Source organism: Hippocampus bargibanti, linkage group LG18 (genome assembly GCF_051943395.1).
Source record: "Hippocampus bargibanti isolate YZ-2025 linkage group LG18, ASM5194339v1, whole genome shotgun sequence".
NCBI classification, from domain to species: Eukaryota; Metazoa; Chordata; class Actinopteri; order Syngnathiformes; family Syngnathidae; genus Hippocampus; species Hippocampus bargibanti.
Window position 1 is genome coordinate 11,680,235 of NC_142751.1, and position 20,113 is coordinate 11,700,347.

At 41.1% G+C, this 20,113-nt stretch overlaps 1 protein-coding gene across 3 annotated transcripts in view; it reads left to right on the forward strand.

The window, feature by feature from the left end:
- The first annotated feature begins 303 nt into the window (after positions 1 to 303).
- The window catches only part of wdr70 (WD repeat domain 70), a 33,299-nt gene continuing 13,489 nt past the window's right edge, over positions 304 to 20,113 (forward strand). For all 3 annotated transcript variants that reach the window (XR_016118320.1, XM_089020923.1, XM_089020922.1), the window contains exons 1-10: positions 304 to 387; positions 720 to 773; positions 857 to 940; positions 1,015 to 1,105; positions 1,357 to 1,555; positions 2,657 to 2,716; positions 2,797 to 2,930; positions 5,287 to 5,440; positions 7,790 to 7,866; positions 13,534 to 13,708. Coding sequence is in view for 2 of the 3 variants with exons in the window: in XM_089020923.1 (XP_088877049.1) it covers positions 366 to 387; positions 720 to 773; positions 857 to 940; positions 1,015 to 1,105; positions 1,357 to 1,555; positions 2,657 to 2,716; positions 2,797 to 2,930; positions 5,287 to 5,440; positions 7,790 to 7,866; positions 13,534 to 13,708 (1,050 nt within the window). In the remaining variant the exon portion in view is untranslated. The remainder of the gene's footprint in view (positions 388 to 719; positions 774 to 856; positions 941 to 1,014; positions 1,106 to 1,356; positions 1,556 to 2,656; positions 2,717 to 2,796; positions 2,931 to 5,286; positions 5,441 to 7,789; positions 7,867 to 13,533; positions 13,709 to 20,113) is intronic.

Sequence of the window (20,113 nt, forward strand, 5' to 3'; positions counted from 1 at the left end):
ATGCCAGTAATTAATGTACTCATATCAGTATAATTAATGGCAAATGTTTGTCAGAAGTTATGTCTTACTATTATTGCTCAAATCACTATCTGAAAATGATACATGAATTAGGCAGCAGTTATTTCCAGACTCGTTTGATGTAAATTAATTATATGGTGCGTCAGTAAAATCGAAAAATAATATGTTTGCTTGATAATACTTATTTCATATTGCAGAAGTGTAGCTAAATTACTTTTTCCCCCACGAAACGATAACCGGGTATTGTTTTGGCATCCTTCACCTCGTTTATTAAACACTAGGTGGCACCATTTTACAAACAACCGGAAGCGACATATTTCCGTAGAAGAAGAATCTTCATCTCAAACATGGATTCCAGCAGTTGCGAAGGTATTCACACGAGCACTTACTTGTCATTTATTTCCACATGAATTCCAATTGTGAGTTTAAATAAATCCCCGTCGACAACATTTTCATCCTGTCTTTGCAATAAAGCTTTAAGTGCGAAGAAAATTGCGCTTTGACTTGATTTTAGCTCGTGTTGTGTAGTCCTAGCCACTGTTTTCCTACCACAAACAAGTGATTGCTCAGTTACCTTTTCGTCCTGTCTTTTAAATAAGGCTGTAAACGCGAAGAAAATGTCGCATTTGCTTGATTTTATCCCTTGTTGATTTGCCTTGGACGCCGTTTTCTCTCTCAAACCGCTTATTTTTCACTTCCAGACAAGATGAACCACGATGGAGACATCACTTCTGTGATGGGGTTCTCTGGTTTTGGTATGTGTGGGCATTGTTGGTTCGACTACTTGTAGTATTTAAAAGTCATCTGAATAAGAACGTTTTAAAACTTGCCCCACTAGGAAAGAAGGCCCGGACATTTGACCTGGATGCCATTTTTGAACAGACCAGGCGAACGGCCATTGAGAGGAGTCGCCAAGTGTTAGGTAGCCGATTTTAATAAACACACACGCTTGTCCTGCTATTGTCGAACTGTTGTTGTTAATGTTGTTTTCTTCAGATGATAGACAGAAGGAAATTGAGGCGCAAGGGGAAAGCTCAATGTCATCCCACACACAGAAAGACACAGGGAAGGCACCAGCTACCTTCAGGTAACCTTTTTGTGTTGTCTTACTATTTTATATTTAATTGAGGGCTTCGGGAGAGTGTTTCATTTCATATTCAGGTTTCAAATTATGGTTTCAGGATGTGGTTTATGGATTACAAGTAGTCTTTCCCTCAATTTAATTGGTGATTTTAAAGTCTGATTTCAAACCAGGGTTACGATTTTAAATTGGGGTTTCAAATAACTACTCAACTAGTAGGTCTTCAAGCCTGTTTGTGTTCCTGTTCCTGTGTACAGAAAAGAAGACACGGACAGCAGCAGCTCAGACTCTGAACCTGTTGGCCCTCCACCGCCTGGAAAAGATGCAAACAAGGAAGAGGATGAGGAGGATTTAGTGGGACCTCCTCTTCCTCCTGGTTACGAAGGCGGTGATGCTCAAAGCGACAGTGACGACGAAGATGACGACGAGCAAAATGAAGAGGATGATGATGACGACGTATGTGACACGCACACAGTGAAATAAGTTGGGCAAAAAAAGTGATTATTATACAGTAAAGTCTCGTTATATCGATATTCAAGGGTGTCCGAAAAAATATCGATATAACCGGGACTATCGATATATCCGAACCTGTTTGCATGTAATTTTCTCTGTGCGTGCATAGAAATAGTATCGATATAACCGGGACTATCGATATATCCGATATCGATATAATGAGACTTTACTGTACTTCCAGAGTGCATGTTATTGCATTAAGGCGCCACAAGATAGCAGCACCAGAAAACACCAACCTTGCCAAGTTGTGCGTGGTACACACCTCGCAAGACTGAAACACATAGCAAGACATAATTCTAGTTAAAATAATTGTCAACACTTGTTCCCAAAAATCAAGTTTATTAGTTCATTTAAACAAAAACAGCAGGTGAACAAAAATTGAATGTAGATTTATTATATAACCAAATATTTAAAAACTATTTTTTGAAATATAAGAGATAAAGATATTTGAAAAAAAGAAGCACGTGTTATTTATTTAAAGAAAAACAATAAAATAAACAATCCAAACAAAATATAATACAGGTATACTGTAACTTTGATTTCAAATATCTAAGATAAATTAGTCAATAAATGAACAGAACAAAGATGAATATATAATGTATTAATCTGAACAAAAAATGAACCTCTTGGCAATGTTAACCATTTCATTGCTCCATATTTAACAATTAATTTATAAAGCAAAATGTTAATCCTTAAACTAATTTACCAATATACCGTACCACCACCACCACCACTACTACTACCACTACTAATACTACTACTACTAATAATAATAATAATACATTTCATTTATGAGCGCATTTCAAAACTCTCAAGGTCACTTTACAGTCACAGGATACGTTTTTCTGTGGGTGAGCAGTGGCAGCCATATGCGCCAGCGTTCACTCAAATAGATAGAAAGCTCGCTAGCTAGCTAATAGTTCATATATAGCTAATCGATAACTACCTAGCTAGCTTGCTACCTAGAAAGCTAATAGATAGCCAGCTAGATAGCTAATAGATAGCAACTAGCTATTACCAATTTTCCTATTTTCCCCACCCCAGAATCCCGTCAAGAAGATTCCGGACACTCACGAGATCACCCTGCTCCACGGCACCAAGACGGTACCCACAGCTATCTTCCAGCCTCTGTCCACAGAATCTCTTTTTGTTAACTTTGTTTGACCCTGCGTCCGTTTTCACAGGTGTCCGCTATGACTTTGGACCCGTCGGGCGCCCGTCTAGCAACGGGCGGCTATGACTTTGACGTGCGTTTCTGGGATTTTGCCGGGATGGACCGAGCTTTGCAGGCCTTTCGAACACTCCAGCCATGCGACTGGTGAGTTTTACTGAGAAACAGATATCGATATTTATTTTGTGACATTTAGCAGGGGAAAAAGTAACAAGACTAATTGGTTTTTTTAGTTTATTTTTATTTTTTGATATACAGTAAGGTCTTGTTATATCGATATTCAAGGGAGTCCGAAAAAATATCGATATAACCGGGACTATCGATATATCCGACCCTGTTTGCATGTAATTTTCTCAGTGCGTGCATAGAAATAGTATCGATATAACCGGGACTATCGATATATCCGATATCGATATAACGAGACTTTACTGTAAATCTAATTCTTAAGCACCTTTCAGAACTCTCAAGGTCACTTTACAGTCGCAGGATAAGTTTTTCTATGGGTGAGCAGTAGCAGCCACACGCGCCAGCGTTCACTCAACCCGGAAGTAACTCAAATAGATAGAAAACTAGCCAGCTAGCTTAACCAGACAGCTAATAGATAGCTCGTAAGTTTATCAATTGAGAAGCCAAACGCAACACTGAACGTACCCGTTTTTGACATGTGTACAACTTGACCTGTGTCCTCTGTTACTTTCCACCACTGCCGAGAAACCCCGACACATGTGCATACCGTGCCATATCCACACCGTACCACGCACACGCATTTATTTATCCTTCCAGCAGATGGAAGCGGCTGTTTGTTTGCATGATGTTTAGGCCATGATTCACCGCCGCAAAAAAAAAAAAAACGGTCCAAATGGTATTTGTTGTTTCCAGAGCCGCAACAGGCCTCCCCATCCGGACGCAACATTTAAGTTGATGATTTCTCTCTCCGGGAGCTTCCCACTTCACAGATGTTTCAGACTCAAAGATTTAACATTTTGAGCCGACATTTCATTTTCACTTTGAACTTTTTGGACTCAGCGCAGCGGATATGTTGATGCTCCGTCTACCTCCTGCTGTGTTAATGCTATTTGATAGTGACCTAAATTGCTAATCTCACCAGGGTTAAGTGGTGCACACTTGCCTAGCGTGCGCTGCCGCCGCACTCATGCGCGCGAGTTAAGGCTGGACGGAAGAAATCGCCAATTATTTTATTATTTGGGATTTTTGTGAACCAAAAAAAAAAACTACAATTTAACTCATTCACTACCAGATGATGTGCAAAAATGTGTCCACTCCAGTGCCAGGGTTTTTGTCATTTTTCACCCAAATTGCAGCAAGCACAGAATATTGAATTTTAATAATTATAATAATAATAATAATAGTAATAATAATAATAATAATAATAATACATTTTATTTTAAGCGCCTTTCAAAGCTCTCAAGGACACTTTACAGTCACAGACAAGCATAGGTACCATAATAAATAAAATACAATCACAAAATAGAATACCATAAATAAAATAACATTTTAAATAGAAACAAGAGAAAGAGCTACACAGAAAATGCTATTTTAAATCGGTGGGTTTTGAGATGAGATTTGAAGGGGGGAAGAGAATCGATGTTACGAATGTTGGGAGGAAGTGATTTTCAGAGGTTGGGGGCAGAGCAGCTGAAAGCTCTGTCCCCCATCGTGCTGAGACGGGCAGGAGAGCACACAGCGGTGGAGGGAGGAAGATGATTTGAGGGAACGAGAGGGAATAGAAATTTTAGGACTACATAAACATTCAATGCCGTTAAAAAAACATCGACTCTCTTCTTTCATCAGAAAAAAACTGTTAATTCCTAAGTTATATGGCTCTGGAGTTAGATGGCTTGAAATGGGGGCAACTGTACAAAAGGCAAATGCTGCCCCATCGTAAGAGGAAAAAACAGAGTTCTGACCGGAGCTTGATCCGCACCCCTACAAGAAAAACCAAAACCTGAAAAAAAATTCGGTAATCGCGGTCCACGTCATGATTTTCAATACCCGAATAAATTTGGGAATGGCAGTGAATGAGTGAAGTGATATCTCCTCTCTTTCTGTTATGACATCATATTCAAATGAATTGAATCTCAAACAATAATAAGAATACGAAAACCTTCATTTGTCTCACAATGGAGATACAGTAAAGTCTCGTTATATCGATATCGGATATATCGATAGTCCCGGTTATATCGATACTATTTCTATGCACGCACGGAGAAAATTACATGCAAACAGGGTCGGATATATCGATAGTCCCGGTTATATCGATAGTTTTTTCGGACTCCCTTGAATATCGATATAACGAGACTTTACTGTATTTTCGATTTAAAGCAGCAATGTTATAAAAGGAAGAAAGTCGAAAAATAAAAACTATGGGAACTGCTGTAAAGACAGCCACTCTCGCGGTGTGAATTCTACTTGTGTTTTTTTTTTTTCGCATATCACAAGTGGTTCAACTGACTAAAATATATATTTTTTTCGTCCCTTACAGTCATCAGATCCGATCGCTGCAGTACAGTATCACCGGCGATCGCATCCTAGTAGTGTCTGGAAACGCACAGGCTAAAGTATTGAACCGCGACGGCTTTAACGTGATGGAGTGCATCAAGGGAGACCAGTACATCGTCGATATGGTCAACACTAAGGTACGCTGGTGCTGAAACCAATTTTTTATTATTTGTTTTTTTTCTGTGTTGTTTTGGTGGGAAGGGAGACGGCGGGGCAACCCTGCCAATGCGAATTGTAACAACATGGACCCAGGAGGACTTGTGTCCAAAACATAATGCTTTTTTTCCCCCTTGGCACAAGGAGGATCAGTTGCACCTGCGTCTACAAAGAGCAATGCTAATGGCTCGGTCATGTTTGGGTTTCACTATGTTTAAATGTGCGGATTCCTGGTTACCCAGGCAAATGTTTATTTTTTTACACGCTCAGTTGATACCTCCCGTGTAGAAGGTCTTGTATAATGGACCTGAAAGTGATCTAATATGAGTCGAGTGAAGTTCCATTATTTTGTTCTGAAGCCGCTTTGGTTTAATGATGAAATATACCTGCCAACTACTCCGCTTTTGCCGTGATGAGTAAGTACCGTTTTCATTATCCCATTCCGGGATTTATTTATTCATGAAAATTATGGTTTTCAATAAAAACAATAGGTAGAAAAGGGTAAATTCTCAACGTTCATTCAAAACACAAGATCGCTAGTCTTGTAATTATCTTGGCATCTGCCCGAGAAAAAGCGACACAAAGTGTGGAATCTAAAAGAAAACTACAGTCGTTTCGCAAGGAATACTCCCAAGCGTTTTCAGGGGTTATACTTTGGTTAAGAAAAGGTGAAAATGACGCGAGTTTGTAATTTGAGTTTGTTGCTAGCTATTTTTTGTCAACCCATAGGAATGTAGGTTAGATGTGCATATTTAAAGGACAACCGACACAATTTTTTTGTTTCCTAACTGACATCAGAAAAACGTTTTATAGCATCTAAAATACCCAGGCTGATATTTTAGTCAAATGCAAAACACCAATAAAAATGACTTGGTGTCTCAAAACTACTTCAAAATGACGAGTTTCAGAAGGTCCCGCCCCCTTGTTCGTGACGTCAAGCCAGGACGTCTTGCCTTGCTCGAGAATCAAAACAATGGCTTCAGATTCGGAGAAGATGCTTTCTTGTTACTCATGCAGTTATGAATATGATTCAAATAGTTCTGAAGAGGAAAGCATAAATGTTTGCAATCGATTAAAGAAGTCCTTCCGTCTCATTTTGAGGCGTCTGGACTCCAATGTAGCATCCCAGAAAATGCACAAGATGGCGTCCAAGCTCCGTTGGAAATGGGCTGATTTGTCTGCTTGGAATTTGTGTCAACTAGTATCAAATAGTAGTCTTGGTGCAATACACAACGATTCACTATTGCATTATATTTGTTTTTTCCTTCTAATTTCGCCATCAACACGATGTTTTCAGACCAAACAAAGTACCCAAAATGCATTGTGTGTTGCTTTCTCGTTCAGGGGCGGTCCAGACGTGACGTGACGTCACGTCAGGCATCGTCATCAATTTGAAAACAAGACTTCCTGAATATTCGGCGCGAGTCTTAAAACGTAAAATATAGCTATATGTTGTGGAATCTTTGTAAAATACGCTCAGTAAAAGTCATTGGAAGTGATTTTCCAAATTATGGACACAACTTGTCCGGATGCATCAGTTGTCCTTTAAAGTTACTAACAATGTCTTACAATTCATTGTACTTTTCAAACTAGACAGATTATTAAATGTTTGGTTGATTGTAAAATATTTCTGTTTTGTTTTCTTAAAATACATTTGCAAACATGATATTTTCATGATAGAAAATATAATATTTAATCTGTATTTATTGACATTGATTACCATGTGTATGGTGTTTTTAGCCTCATTTTAAGTCGCTGTAATGTTATGTTGCAGCGTGTTTCCAATTCGTCCTAAAAAAATAGATTTGTGCTAATTTTTCAGTTAGTATGAGCTGAGTCAAAATTCATTGTTTTGTTAGGAAGCCATTTTGGTTCAATGGTTCAAACATGACTCTTCCTCGCACACAAAATACTTCTCGTTGTCGGTGGGTGGTTTGGGGATAAAAAAGGGGGCTACCCTTCTGTTACTCCGCTTTGATTCACTTGTTATGAGGAATTCCCACAGGGGAAAAAAAGGGTCACGCCACACTCTTCTTACACTTTAGTTTTTCCTTTTTTTTTTACGGCCAATTTGGTCGTTAATCTTGCAGAATTCCTACCGGACGTGTGTTTTAAAATAGGTACATTAAACTCGGGATAAACAACGCGAAACTACACGCGACCAATTTATTCTGCGCATACACATCACAGATTGTAGCTCAGCTAGTTGTCATATATTTGTTACCTGGTAAATAAATACAGAGAGGCATCCATCTATCTTTGTTTCACAGGCATAAGAAATTAATTTGACTTGATTCGAGACTTCGGATGATTTGTCATTTCTTTCCTAGGGTCACACGGCGATGCTCAATGATGGCAGCTGGCATCCAAAAATAAAAGAAGAGTTCATGACGTGCTCCAATGATGGGTAAGTCCTTTTTATTCTACTGATTTTTTTTTTTTATCCCAAATCCTATTTACCTGGCAGCTACATAGTACATACTAGGGGAAATGCTTTCCTTTGCCACCAGCAGGGAGTCCTCTAATCCAGAATATGCTTCTTGTCAGGAAGGATTTACAAATGTCCCATTAAACACGCATTGGTTATAGAAAGTGAATACACCCTTGTAAAAAAAAAAAACTAGTTTTATTGTTTTAACTCATTCACTGCCATTCAAGAATTTTTTCTGGAATTGAAAATATGACAGAGCGCCATTCCCGAATTTGTTTGCGTTTAATTTTTTTTATGCTCGGGTACCGATAAAGTGCTGGCCATGGCCTCTGGCAATGTTTTTTTTCTCTTCCACAAGGGGGCAACATTCCCCCTTTTTCCATGTTTTCGCTTTTTTTCCAGATTTAGTTGTTGTTAAAGCTCTATATAAACCAATATGTACCTATTAAATGGTATTTTGGACAGCCATCTTCTTTTCAAGCTCATATAACTCCAAACCATCATAACTTAGGAATTAACTATTTCTTGCTGATGAAACAAGATACAGTAAAGTCTCGTTATATCGATATCGGATATATCGATAGTCCCGGTTATATCGATACTATTTCTATGCACGCACAGAGAAAATTACATGCAAACAGGGTCGGATATATCGCTAGTCCCGGGTATATCGATATTTTTTCGGACTCCCTTGAATATCGATATAACGAGACTTTACTGTAGTAAGGTTTCTAACACCGTATTGAATCTTTATGTAGTCCTAAAACTCCATATTTTATGGGTCCTGGAATTCAAGTAACAATGACAAAAACCCTGGCACTGGAGTGGACACATTTTTGCACATTTCTAGCAATGAATGAGTTAATATACTGGCACATTGTCATTAAAAACATGGCAAGAATCAAGAACTATAGCACACTTTCTACAACCCACGTATCATGCTAAAATAAGCACGATTTCTGTGGCCTTGTCTCATGGGATTGACTGAAAATAAACCCCATTCCAAATATGTCTGTTCTGTGAAATTCTGTTCAAATGTCGAGCCCGTTATTCAAAAACATTTTCACTTGTGGTGTGAGTAATTTGTAGATTTCACTGCATGACACCAAGGTGCCACTAAATGGCTTGAAACTTCAAAATCTTAAGCTATACTGTTCACTGAGGATGGATTTCCAAATATTTCCATGCAATGTAACAGATGGCAGACTGTAAACATGCAGCGTTTCTTGAGTTAAAAAAAAAAAAAAAGAAAGAATATGTCTTGTGTAATATGTCCCCTTCAAAAATGCGAGTCGAGTCTGATTGAATGTGACAAGCATGTGGTGTAGAAACCCGCCGCGGTGGTAATTAATTAGAAACAGGAAAGACCTCTGCCCGCTGTTTATAGGCAGGACAACCCTCCCAGATGTGGCTGTGTTTATTTAGCTCTCGTTGAAAATCCTCCCCTGGCACGTTAGCACCAGGGTGTGCGTAAAAAAAAAAAAGTTCATGCGATGCGGGGGAGTAGCTGCAGGTGCAGCCTGGGTCGGCACGGCCATTCGAGACTCGTTCGGTGACGGAAAGAGTGTCAGCGTCTTCAATTGCTAGTTAATGAGCGGGTGACGCATTTGTTCACTCAAAATGTCTTTGTGTACATGCTGTGTTGAGACTGTTTATGCTCTTTTGGAATCATTCATCACCTCTATACATTTAGTTGAAGGAAAATGGGAAAGAATGTCTTTTATTGTGAAATCCTTTTATGACAAAGAACCATAATTCAATTCAATGCACGATAAAATTGTCAATGGTCATCACCCATAGCTTTTTTTTCCCCGATGAACCCCGCTTCTCCAACTATATCAGCGGGTGTTAACATCAACATTCTATACGCTTCAAACCTTCATTCTGACACCATTTTGTCTTGAGGCCCATACCCGAGCCTCTTTTGTTGTTTATGTGAAAAGCGTATTAAGCATGATCGCTGAACCACCCAAACCTTTTTTAATTAAAGCTCCAATCGCTCCAACTCCCGTTCACGGGAACTGCGACTCTGTATTATTCACTCGCGCAGAACATTTTCTTCTCGAAAGGGAAGTCTTGCCAGCAGGTGGTGGTGATTGTCTTCCAATTCTTGTTTAAATATAGAAATAACATGTAAAAGTGGTGCGGGGGAAGTAGGGGGTGAAAATCGCTGCACGAAAACAAACCTATGCCTGCTTCCGAAGCCATTTCTGGATCTTGTCAGGTGCTTGAACAAACCTTGAATCAGGGTTGTTATGTCTTTGAATGCTAACAAACTTCATGTATTTATAGTATCATGGGGTAACAAGATAGCCCTGTATCCCTTGTATGTTATTTCCTAGTGCCCCAGGTGAACATATACACGCAGCCCGAAGGGAGTCAAGTGAAGAGAGGATGAATGGCCACCGGCTAATGGAACCCACATGTCACACTCGCACACACTTCACACCCACAAACACACAATTTGAGGAATGTTTCCAAGGATTCACGTCAACCTGGTCTGCTTACAAGGTCGCAGCTGGATTTGAACACGCCGGCCATTCTGGCTTCTTACGAAATAGTTTGTAAACAATTGTAAATTTCCTGCCAATGTGAAAATAATATAGATCTTCAGATAGTGGCCTTCCTTTTTTTTTATACATATAGACATTTTTTTTCTTCTGTCCAAGATTATATTGTATATTCTTTGCTTGAAGCAGTTGCAGTTGTCAAGCAGCACTTGACATCAACTGTAGTCCAGAAATGGCCCTCAACCACTGTTTACGGACATTCTTAATCCGAACTAATCATTTTTAACGCATTCTGTCAATGAGGCCAATTTCCCCAAAAATGTCCCCCAATTTCTTCATTGTAATCTAAGTTTGAAAAATGGAGACTCAACATCAAAGAAATCATTGACAATATGTTGAGACAATTTAGTGTGAGTTAGGGTAGGGTTCATCTCCAATCTAATAAGGGCCTGCCTTACATTGTGAATCATCCATGTCCATCCTGACAAAACGCACATGCCAGAACCGTTAAGGTGGCAATTTGTCCCTGTTCAGCCAAAGTCATGGCTGAAATTTTGACTATTTGTTTCAGTTTGATTGGCTAATGCTAGCCAGTGGGTAGGAGGAATCTTCTGGAATTCATATCACGGTGCTCGGAACACAGTACATTTTTTTCGTTTTACTTCAGTTTTACTTACATTGCTTCCATTTTGCCCCTAAACCCTTACGCGAACAATAACCTTCCCCTTACCCAGACCCTTAAAGCCTTTAGCCAAACACCAATCGACCCTCACCACCCTTAACCTCTAACTGACCTTCTCAGACCCCAACTCTGTTTTCACCACGTTCCGTTTACGGGATCGCTGACTTTGCTCAGACCGCAGTGCCTTCTCTCCAGCTTTCCTGCGTGAAAGCCATGATGCCTCCTAAATCCCCCTTCACTTTAGTCTGCTCAGCTGTGATGGAAGACCGGGCATCCTCAAATATCCCGCCATAATCCCCCTTTTCCAAAACACAACGGGGGTCAATCAGTCAGCCTGCCATTTCATTTGTTACATAGCACAACCCGGTCAACAGAACCTGACTAAAATGTAAACGAGCACAAGCCGTGTGAATCTCTCTGTTCTTTATCTCTACATCGGGGAAATGGATCACCATCACCGCCGCTAGGCCTGTAACCCGATGGACAGATAAAACCTGGGAGACCAGTAAGGGGGAAATAGTCTCTTCTCAGATGTGTGAACTGCTGGTCTACCTCATAAAGTGCCCACGCATGACTGGAAATGTATGGTCCTCATTTTATTTCCTTCACTGAAGCCTTTGTATTTCGGCAATGGGTAGGGGGAGAAAAAGGGGGCACTGCTGACTGAATGGAAAAATAAGGGTGCAGGGGTAAGGAACGGGGACCAAAATATTTTTGCTGGCTTCTTTAGACGACTTATGACTTGGTGTTACTTTTTTCAAAACAACTACATTCTTCAGAGTGACTCAAAAAGATGCCTCGCTTTGTTTGACACAGTCTCGAGGGAAGGGGCTGTTGTGTTTCGAGTGTCATGAACGCATTGCCATAATGTTACAGTAAGACCAGAAGAGTTGCAGGAAGGCATACACGTCAAATATCTTTGAATTTTTCCTTTGAACACCTCATTAGCCAATTTATTGGCCAATCTGATTGGCTAATCAATGAGTAGATGAAACCAGAGCCAGGGATAGAGCAATAGGGGCATCAGATTGGCCTCAGGGAGCGGCCCACTGCTCCCCCAACCTTAGAGCAGGGACCTATCAGAGCAAGGTCCGTCACAAGGACCTGTCAGAGCAGGCAATGGGAACAGGGACCTATCAAAGCAGAGGTCTGGCACGGCCACCTCTGTCCATTAGGAACACCAGGGTTACCAGCAAAACTTTAGTTCGCTGACATCCGACACCTTCAAAGAAGTACAGATGATGGCTGAAGAAACCTTTTCCTCGATACCCGTTATAGACAACATTTTGTCTGGGAAAAGCATGTTTGCAGTGGTGTTGTTTCTAACCCAGGAAAAGTCCCAATTTGCAATCGGTGCCTACTTTGTAATGTTACTTACTGCCACCTACAGGACTGGAGTGAAACTCACTGTCTCACAGATTTTTTTGGTCAATGCATCAGACGGACATTTTTAGGATTATTCCACCTCAGGGCCTTGAGTGCTTTTCTCGTTTGCCTCGTTAACTCCGTTTGCTTTGTGTTGATTCAACCACGACGGCGGATCAAACACAGTTTTCTTTGACCCTTGCCAGCTCTCACTCAAGCCGTAAGTCTTGAGTTGGCATTTGTGTCACATTGTTAGACTTTGTCCAAACACGGACTCGAGAGTGCTCGTCTGCGATGTTCTTCACAGCAGCGGAGGAGGAATTCTGTTAGTGGTAGCAGCACCGACTGTGTGTTTACGCACCTCGGCCTGACCTCATGACCTAAAAGGTCTCGACGTTCGCTATAACACATAGCGGGTTGCACACACATTTGGAGTCTTGTTCCCTGCTCAGTCTTCCAATAATCCAAATGTAGACTTGTAAACTATTTGATGATAATAATACATTTTATTTATAAACACCTTTCAAAACTCTCAAGGTCACTTTACAGACATCACAATGTTCCGTCCCTGAGAACATCATCGTAGTTAGCCGTCCACTAAAAATATTCAATACTCTTTGTTTTTTTGGGGGTCTGTGAGGGGGACTGTTTGAACCTTAAGAACCCCAACGAGACTTAGTATGACATTCAACAACCCTAACTTACTCGAACACTGAACAAGAATCCAACCATCAAACCAAACCCACGTCTTAAACCCCGAAATCCTTCCACCCAACCAGACCAACACACTCACACAACTGAATCCAATGCGTCTTGAGTGGTGTACTCAGCGGAAGTAAGAGAGACTGGTTTCATAGCAGCTTCAGGCCCATCAGCCTGAACTACCATTTACTCCATTCCAACCTGAGATCGAGCCGCCTGAACCACATCTTCTCGCTCAATATCTCTTTAGAATTCTGATTTATTACCGCACGGATATCTCCAATGACCCAAAATCTCTTTGGACAGCAATCTTCTTTTAGGCTTTGATTCACGGCGCTCAGTTTGAAGATCAATGACGTTCCCATTTCCGTTTCTTTTCCGCAGCACCGTGCGAACCTGGGACGTAACATCGGAAAAGAAGCACAAGGCCGTGTTCAAGCCTCGGTCAGTCCAAGGGAAGAAGGTCACTCCAACGTGCTGCACCTACAGCCGTGACGGAAAGCTCATAGCGGCCGGCTGCCAGGATGGAACCATCCAGATCTGGGACAGAAACCTCAGTGTAAGTCCTTGTATATATTCATTACGTTGTTGGGGATTAGACACTCAGAAGGCATAAATACAAAACCAAATAGATGTGGGCCAGTCCATCTAAGCAGATGTTCACTGTTTGTTGGGTTATGTCACTTGCTGGCACAAGGAGAAGCAAAGTCAGAGGTCAAACATGGAGTCATTAGGATTAATCATTGGGGCACCGTGGCGTGTCTCTACCAAATTTCATGACGCTCACTCCTATAGTTTAGTTTGGATATTTCTGGGCTGGACAGCGAATCGCCCGGGGCCCAGCTGACTGACTTTTTGCAGATTCTGCTGTAAAAGTACGGAAGAAAGTCAATCGAAAGAAGTTACGTAAGTGGATCTGACATGCTTTTTCAGTTGAGATGCATGGGACTCGAGGAGAGGCTCAATCAACATTATCGTCTGTACATTTTCCGCTATTAGTGCACAATTAGCGATCGCATTCCATTACTTAAGAATGCTGAGGTCACTCGTTGATTTTGGCATCGTTCTCCTACGGGCATGAATCACCTCCAATCTAACCCCCACCCCCTTTTTTTTACATTTTTTGGGGGGACTAATCTTGTATTTTTATGTATTTTTCACTACTTAACTCCTTCACTGCCAGACATGTACAAACATATGTCCACTTCAGTGCCAGGGTTTTGTCATTGTCACTTGAATTCCAGGATCCACTGAATATTGAGTTTAAGGACTACATAAACTTTCAATAGAGTTAGAAACCTTAGACTTATCTTTGATTAGAAAAAAGAGGTAATTCCTAAATTAAAGTATTGAGTTATATGAGCTTGAAATGAGGGTGGCTGTCCAAAATACAATGCAATACATACAAATAAAATACAATTATAAATAGAAACAAGAGCTAGAAAATATGTCTACCTGGATATATATTAGCTGTCTAGCTAGCTATTAGCTATCGATCTGGCTAGTTATCTAGCTGGCTAGCTACAAGCTATTTATTAGCTACATTTCTATCTATCTATTGAGCTATATTAGCTGGACCAAAGCGCTAACGTGGAAAAAAGGGAAATGCTACCCCCTTGTGGAAAAAAAACATTGCCAGAGGCCATGGCCAGCGCTTTATCGACACCCAATCATGGAAATAATAAAACTCAAAGAAATTCAGGACAGGCGCTCCACGTCATATTTTCAATTCCCAAATAAAATTGTGAATGTCAGTGAATGAGTTAATAGTGGTGATGTCATGAGGATTGCATGCTGTAAATTCAAAACATACAATGTAGCGTTATGACCTGCATGTGTTTCCCCAAATGGTTGTGAGCGCATTTGCCGGACAGATTAGTCAAATGTAAAGTCGGCTATACCATAATGACTCATTCAATGAACAGTCAACTTTGTCATCAGATAACAACGGCAACAATGCGTTGTTGTTTTCGTCCTGAGTGACCGACCGCGCTTTCACCAGTCACAACCGTGACAATTTTCTCTCGGGCCTCTCGTAACAACACACTGCGAGACTGGATTAAAGCTCTGGAAATTTACGACCGCTGCTTGTCCAAGCTAAATATTTACCGCGCGTCCCATAGCAGCTCACAATAGTCATGTCTGTTCTCTGACCACTGGAGCCTGCGCCTGTCTGAATGGCTCAAGAATTTTCACCCGTGCCCTCTGCCCTAATCAGGAACCTGACTTGAATTCAGCCACAAGCCTAAAAAAGGAGTTGACCTTGTTCTTTTATCCTCTCCTTCCCATCTTGTCTGTCTCTCTTCTGTATTACTCATGGTCAGACTATGCGGAGTAGACCAATCACCTTCAATCATCTGCAATATCTTGATCTGAAGCTGCGCTATTGGGGGTGACGTGGGCTTGATTAATCCTAAAATGACTAGTCAAAGTTGATCCTCCCGGTGAACTAATACAGCAAGTAATTGCCCGCCTTCAATCGGGTTCCCCCGAATTGGGTCGGCCTCTTCATACATGACGTATGGACTGTGCAGGCCTCAGTTCCAAAACATTAACCCAGAGATCATTGGAATGTTATGAGGTCATTAGAAGTAAACGCGATTGTCTTGTAATACAGGGATATTGACATTTTTGCCTGTGTATTTGTTTTTTTTTAGTCTGGATAGTTAGCTATACTACATTATGAAATGATGACTTATCGATTTAAGAATGCTCGGCCAGGCAAATAACGTGCAATTTTTGTCATTGTATTTTTTTGAGAAGACATCTCATTGGACACGTCTCCTTTCAGTTGGCCATTGGCTAGAAAGAAGACAAAGCTCCACACTGGGAGTTCTTATATCATTCACTGCCAGTCAATGTGCTAAAATGTGTCCACTTCAGTGCCAGGGTTTTTGTCATGTCATTTTCTCTCAAATTGCAGGAGTCACAGAATATTGAGTTTTAGGACTACATAAACACTCAATACAGCATTAGAAATCTTAGACTCTCTTATTTCATCAGAAAATAAGAGCTAATTGCTAAATTATATGGATCTGGCGTTAGCTAAGCTTGAAATCGGGGGGGCTGTACAAAATATAATACCATACATATGTACAGAGATTTATATAGTGCCTTTACAAAGTGCTAACATGAACGAAAGGCAAATTCTGCCCCCTTGTGGAAGGGGAAAAAAACATTCCCAGAGGTCTGACCGGCGCTTTATCGGCAGCCCCCGCAAGATAAACCAGAACAAATTCGGGAATGACGCTCCACGTCACTCTTTTTGATTCCCGAATAAATTCAGAAATGGCAGCGAATGAGTTAAAGACGAAGCTACGGGAGCAGCGCCGCTCTTCTGAAATTCAACGAAAATGTTTCAACAATCGTGAAAACTGATGACTCACTAAAGACTGCTTGATGATAAACATCTGTGTCATGAGATTCGGATATTGATGGATCGTCTTCCTTGAGTAAAACAGTATTCGGGCTCATCGCCATGACATTAACACCTGTCGTCTACCAATGAGCATTTACATTTGCTGTTTGGCTTGGAACGTACTCCCATTCTTGGAAGATTTTTCGAGCTGGAAGGCCCCCCCCAATATTTTACCCCGCCAAAGAAGATTGGTTTGGAATTGTCGAGCATATTGCCGACGCAGTAACTCACAAGCGTGAACGCTACCTCACTATCACCACTTGTTGACTTCTATGAAAGATCCGAGCAGCTGTCCCAGGGCGCCGTTTGGGCCACTTGATCCCCCCCAACAAAGAAACAAAGGTCAGCGTGAGATGTCATTACTGGCTGCACAGTGGCCCTCGTCGAATGCTTCTTAGGTGTATGCCTGTTAAGTTTTTTTATGTGGTGGCGGCGGTTAGGGGAAAGGGGAGCACGTGGCAGAAGGGGAGGCGGTCGGATAACTTGGCGACAACAGTTGGCCTCTGCGGTCGACCGGTATCACTGACGAAACCCGACGCACTGTTCTCTCTGCCATTTATCAGCCCTTGCATCCACAAGTTTTCATGGTGATTGGAGCACAGTGAATGTCGGCCACGTACCCAAGTGGTACAAGTATTCAAATGCTTTTACTTTTTATTTTAGTGTTAGGAGCATGTGTAATCTCAAAACATTCAGATTGCAAATTCCCTTTCCCCATTGAAATGAGTGGAAATACTATTGATTTGTTCCAGACCCATCAAAAAACGTCCAAAATGCTATATTTTTTAAACGCTAGGTTTTCTCGTGTTGCATCTAAAGACTTAAAATCTTAAATTAATTGTTATACAGTAAAGTCTCGTTATATCGATATTCAAGGGAGTCTGAAAAAATATCGATATAACCGGGACTATCGATATATCCGACCCTCTTTGCATGTAATTTTCTCCGTGCGTGCATAGAAATAGTATCGATATAACCGGGACTATCGATATATCCGATATCGATATAACGAGACTTTACTGTATATGATTTTAGAATCAGAATCATTTTTATTGGCCAAGTATGTAGAACACAAGGAATTGGTCTGCGGTAGAACACACTGCACTAGTACAGACATGACAAATAAGTATGCAGGACAATAATAATGGCTAATCTAAACTATCCATCCATCCATTTCCCCGACCGTTTTATTCTCGTTAGGGTCGCGGGGGGTGCTGGAGCCTATCTCAGCCGTCTTCAAGCACTAGGCAGCCGGCACCTTGAATTGGTTGCCAGCCAAATCGCAGGGCTAATCTAAACTAATCTAATCAAATTCCTTCATGTCTCAGGAACAACTGTGAGACAATGTGCAAAGTATCAAGCAGACAGTGGTTCAAGTGAGGACAGATCTGGAGCTACAATGATTGTAATGGCATGCTGTTCCATAGAGATGTGCAAAATTGCAAAGAGGCACTATACAGTTAGATTTTGGTTACTGTTTAGAGAGTTAATGGCTAGGGGGAAGAAGCTGTTTAAATGTCTGCTCGATTTGGTGTGCGTGGATCAGTAGCTGGAAAAGGTGGTGGGCAGGATCTGTAGGGTCCAGTAGGAATTTCCGTGCTCTCGTCTTGGTTCTTGCAGTGTGCAAGTCCTCGATAGTGGGTAGGGCGGTGCCAATGATTTTTTTCCGTCCTCCTAACTTTCAGTTGAAGTCGGATTTTGTCCATTTTGCTTGCGGCCCTGAACCAAACAGTGTTAATTGCGAATATCTTGTTTTTTTTATTTCCATCAATTTACTTAAATACTTATACTACTTATCGGTTTGCTCGGTCGCATGTCAGAAAATCTTTACTGGTGTTTTGCTGTGATTAACCACCAAGACAAATGTGTTTTCGTTGAGGCTGAGGATCTTAAATGAGCGATCTCAAACCGATTCATGATCAAAATAACGCTAAATTAATTCCGTAATTAACAAGTTAACTCACAAATAGAAAACGCAAGAAAAAAAAAAACAAATAAACTGCACCTTGTGTCCTTGTTCTTCTATGCGGTCTACTGGCATGGATGACGAATGGCACGTTACTGCTACCGACTGAGATTGTGACGATATACTTCTATTTTATCACTTCCCCACCACACGGGTTTCTATGTACAGCCTGTCAATGACACCCTCCTGCGGTTCACCCGAGACCATGACGCCCTCGAAAGAGAAAGGGCACAGTTTGCAGAGGTTGTCACACAGTGCTTGCTCGAACGGCGTATACGCCGGAGTCCGGTTTCATGAGCGACTCTGTAGCTTATCACATGAAGCAAACGCCCTGGCATCCAGGGATGCCGGCCAACTTGGGGATAGTAAATAAACACTCCACATTTTCACAACAAAAGCATATAGGCTAGAAATAGCCCGGGGAGTGGTCGGTGTAACTACCCATCGCTGGCAACAAATCTGACTGGCGACCGTTATTACGCTGTTTGACGTTATTTCAATTCCACACAATCAAACGAGTTTCTTATTTCCCAGTGATTCATCAAAAAATATTCCTTGCCACCCAGAACGATGGGGCGTAACGGAAATCTTTCAACCAAATGCATCAAGAAATCTATCCGCCGAGTACCGTTTCAGTCCTTTCTGTCTGTTCCGATTTGTAAAAATGAACGAACAAAATGGAACATTTATCGGCCACGCGATTTTATATCTTAAAATGTTTCAACAGATGTTGAGGAAACACTGCGCTACGGGAGCAAAATCTCGCACAGAGGTTATTGTAACCTTGCTCAAGGCGACCACATATGAGGCATAAACGCAGTGGGTGCTAACCACAGATGTTATTCGTTTTAGCGAGAACGCTATCAAATTAAAATATTTTTATAAGTTACTGCAGGGGTGTCCAAATTTGCTGCAAAGGGGGGCAAATTTGGTGTGCTAAAAATGAAAAGTGAGCAACCTTGGCAGATGTTCTTTCCATATAACAGCAATAAAATAAAATACATTTCAGCGAGACGTTCTGTGTTTCACATTTGTTTTTTTTTCAGCTCTCTTAAGCATGTATTTGTATTCATTTGAAACATGGATATCAAACTTGAATTGACATTGATAGTCAACTTTCCTCGTCTTGTTGATTGTCGCCATTTTAGAAAATCGGGGGGCTCATTCACTCAGTTTACAAATTTGCTCTTCCCAAGTGATCCTCTAGATGGCAGCACTTAGCTCACGCAGGTAACATCGCGACCGCACAATGTATTAGTTCTACATGCGGGTCAGACATTATTGATTTTATGAGGGAGGCTGCAGGCCGGATAAAAATTGACCAAGCGCCACATTTGGCCCCCGGGCCGGACTTTGGATCTACAGTAACTGATTTACTGGTTGACTAATTCACTGCCATCCCCAAATTTATTCGGAAATTGAAAATATGACCTGGAGCCTCATTCCCGAATTTGTTCAAATTTTGTTTTTTTCTTTCAGAGGTGCCGATAAAGCGCTGGTAAGACTTCAGGCAATGTCTTTTCCCTTCCACAAGTGGTCAGCGTTTCCCTTTTTTTCCCATGTTCGTGCTTTGTTGTAGC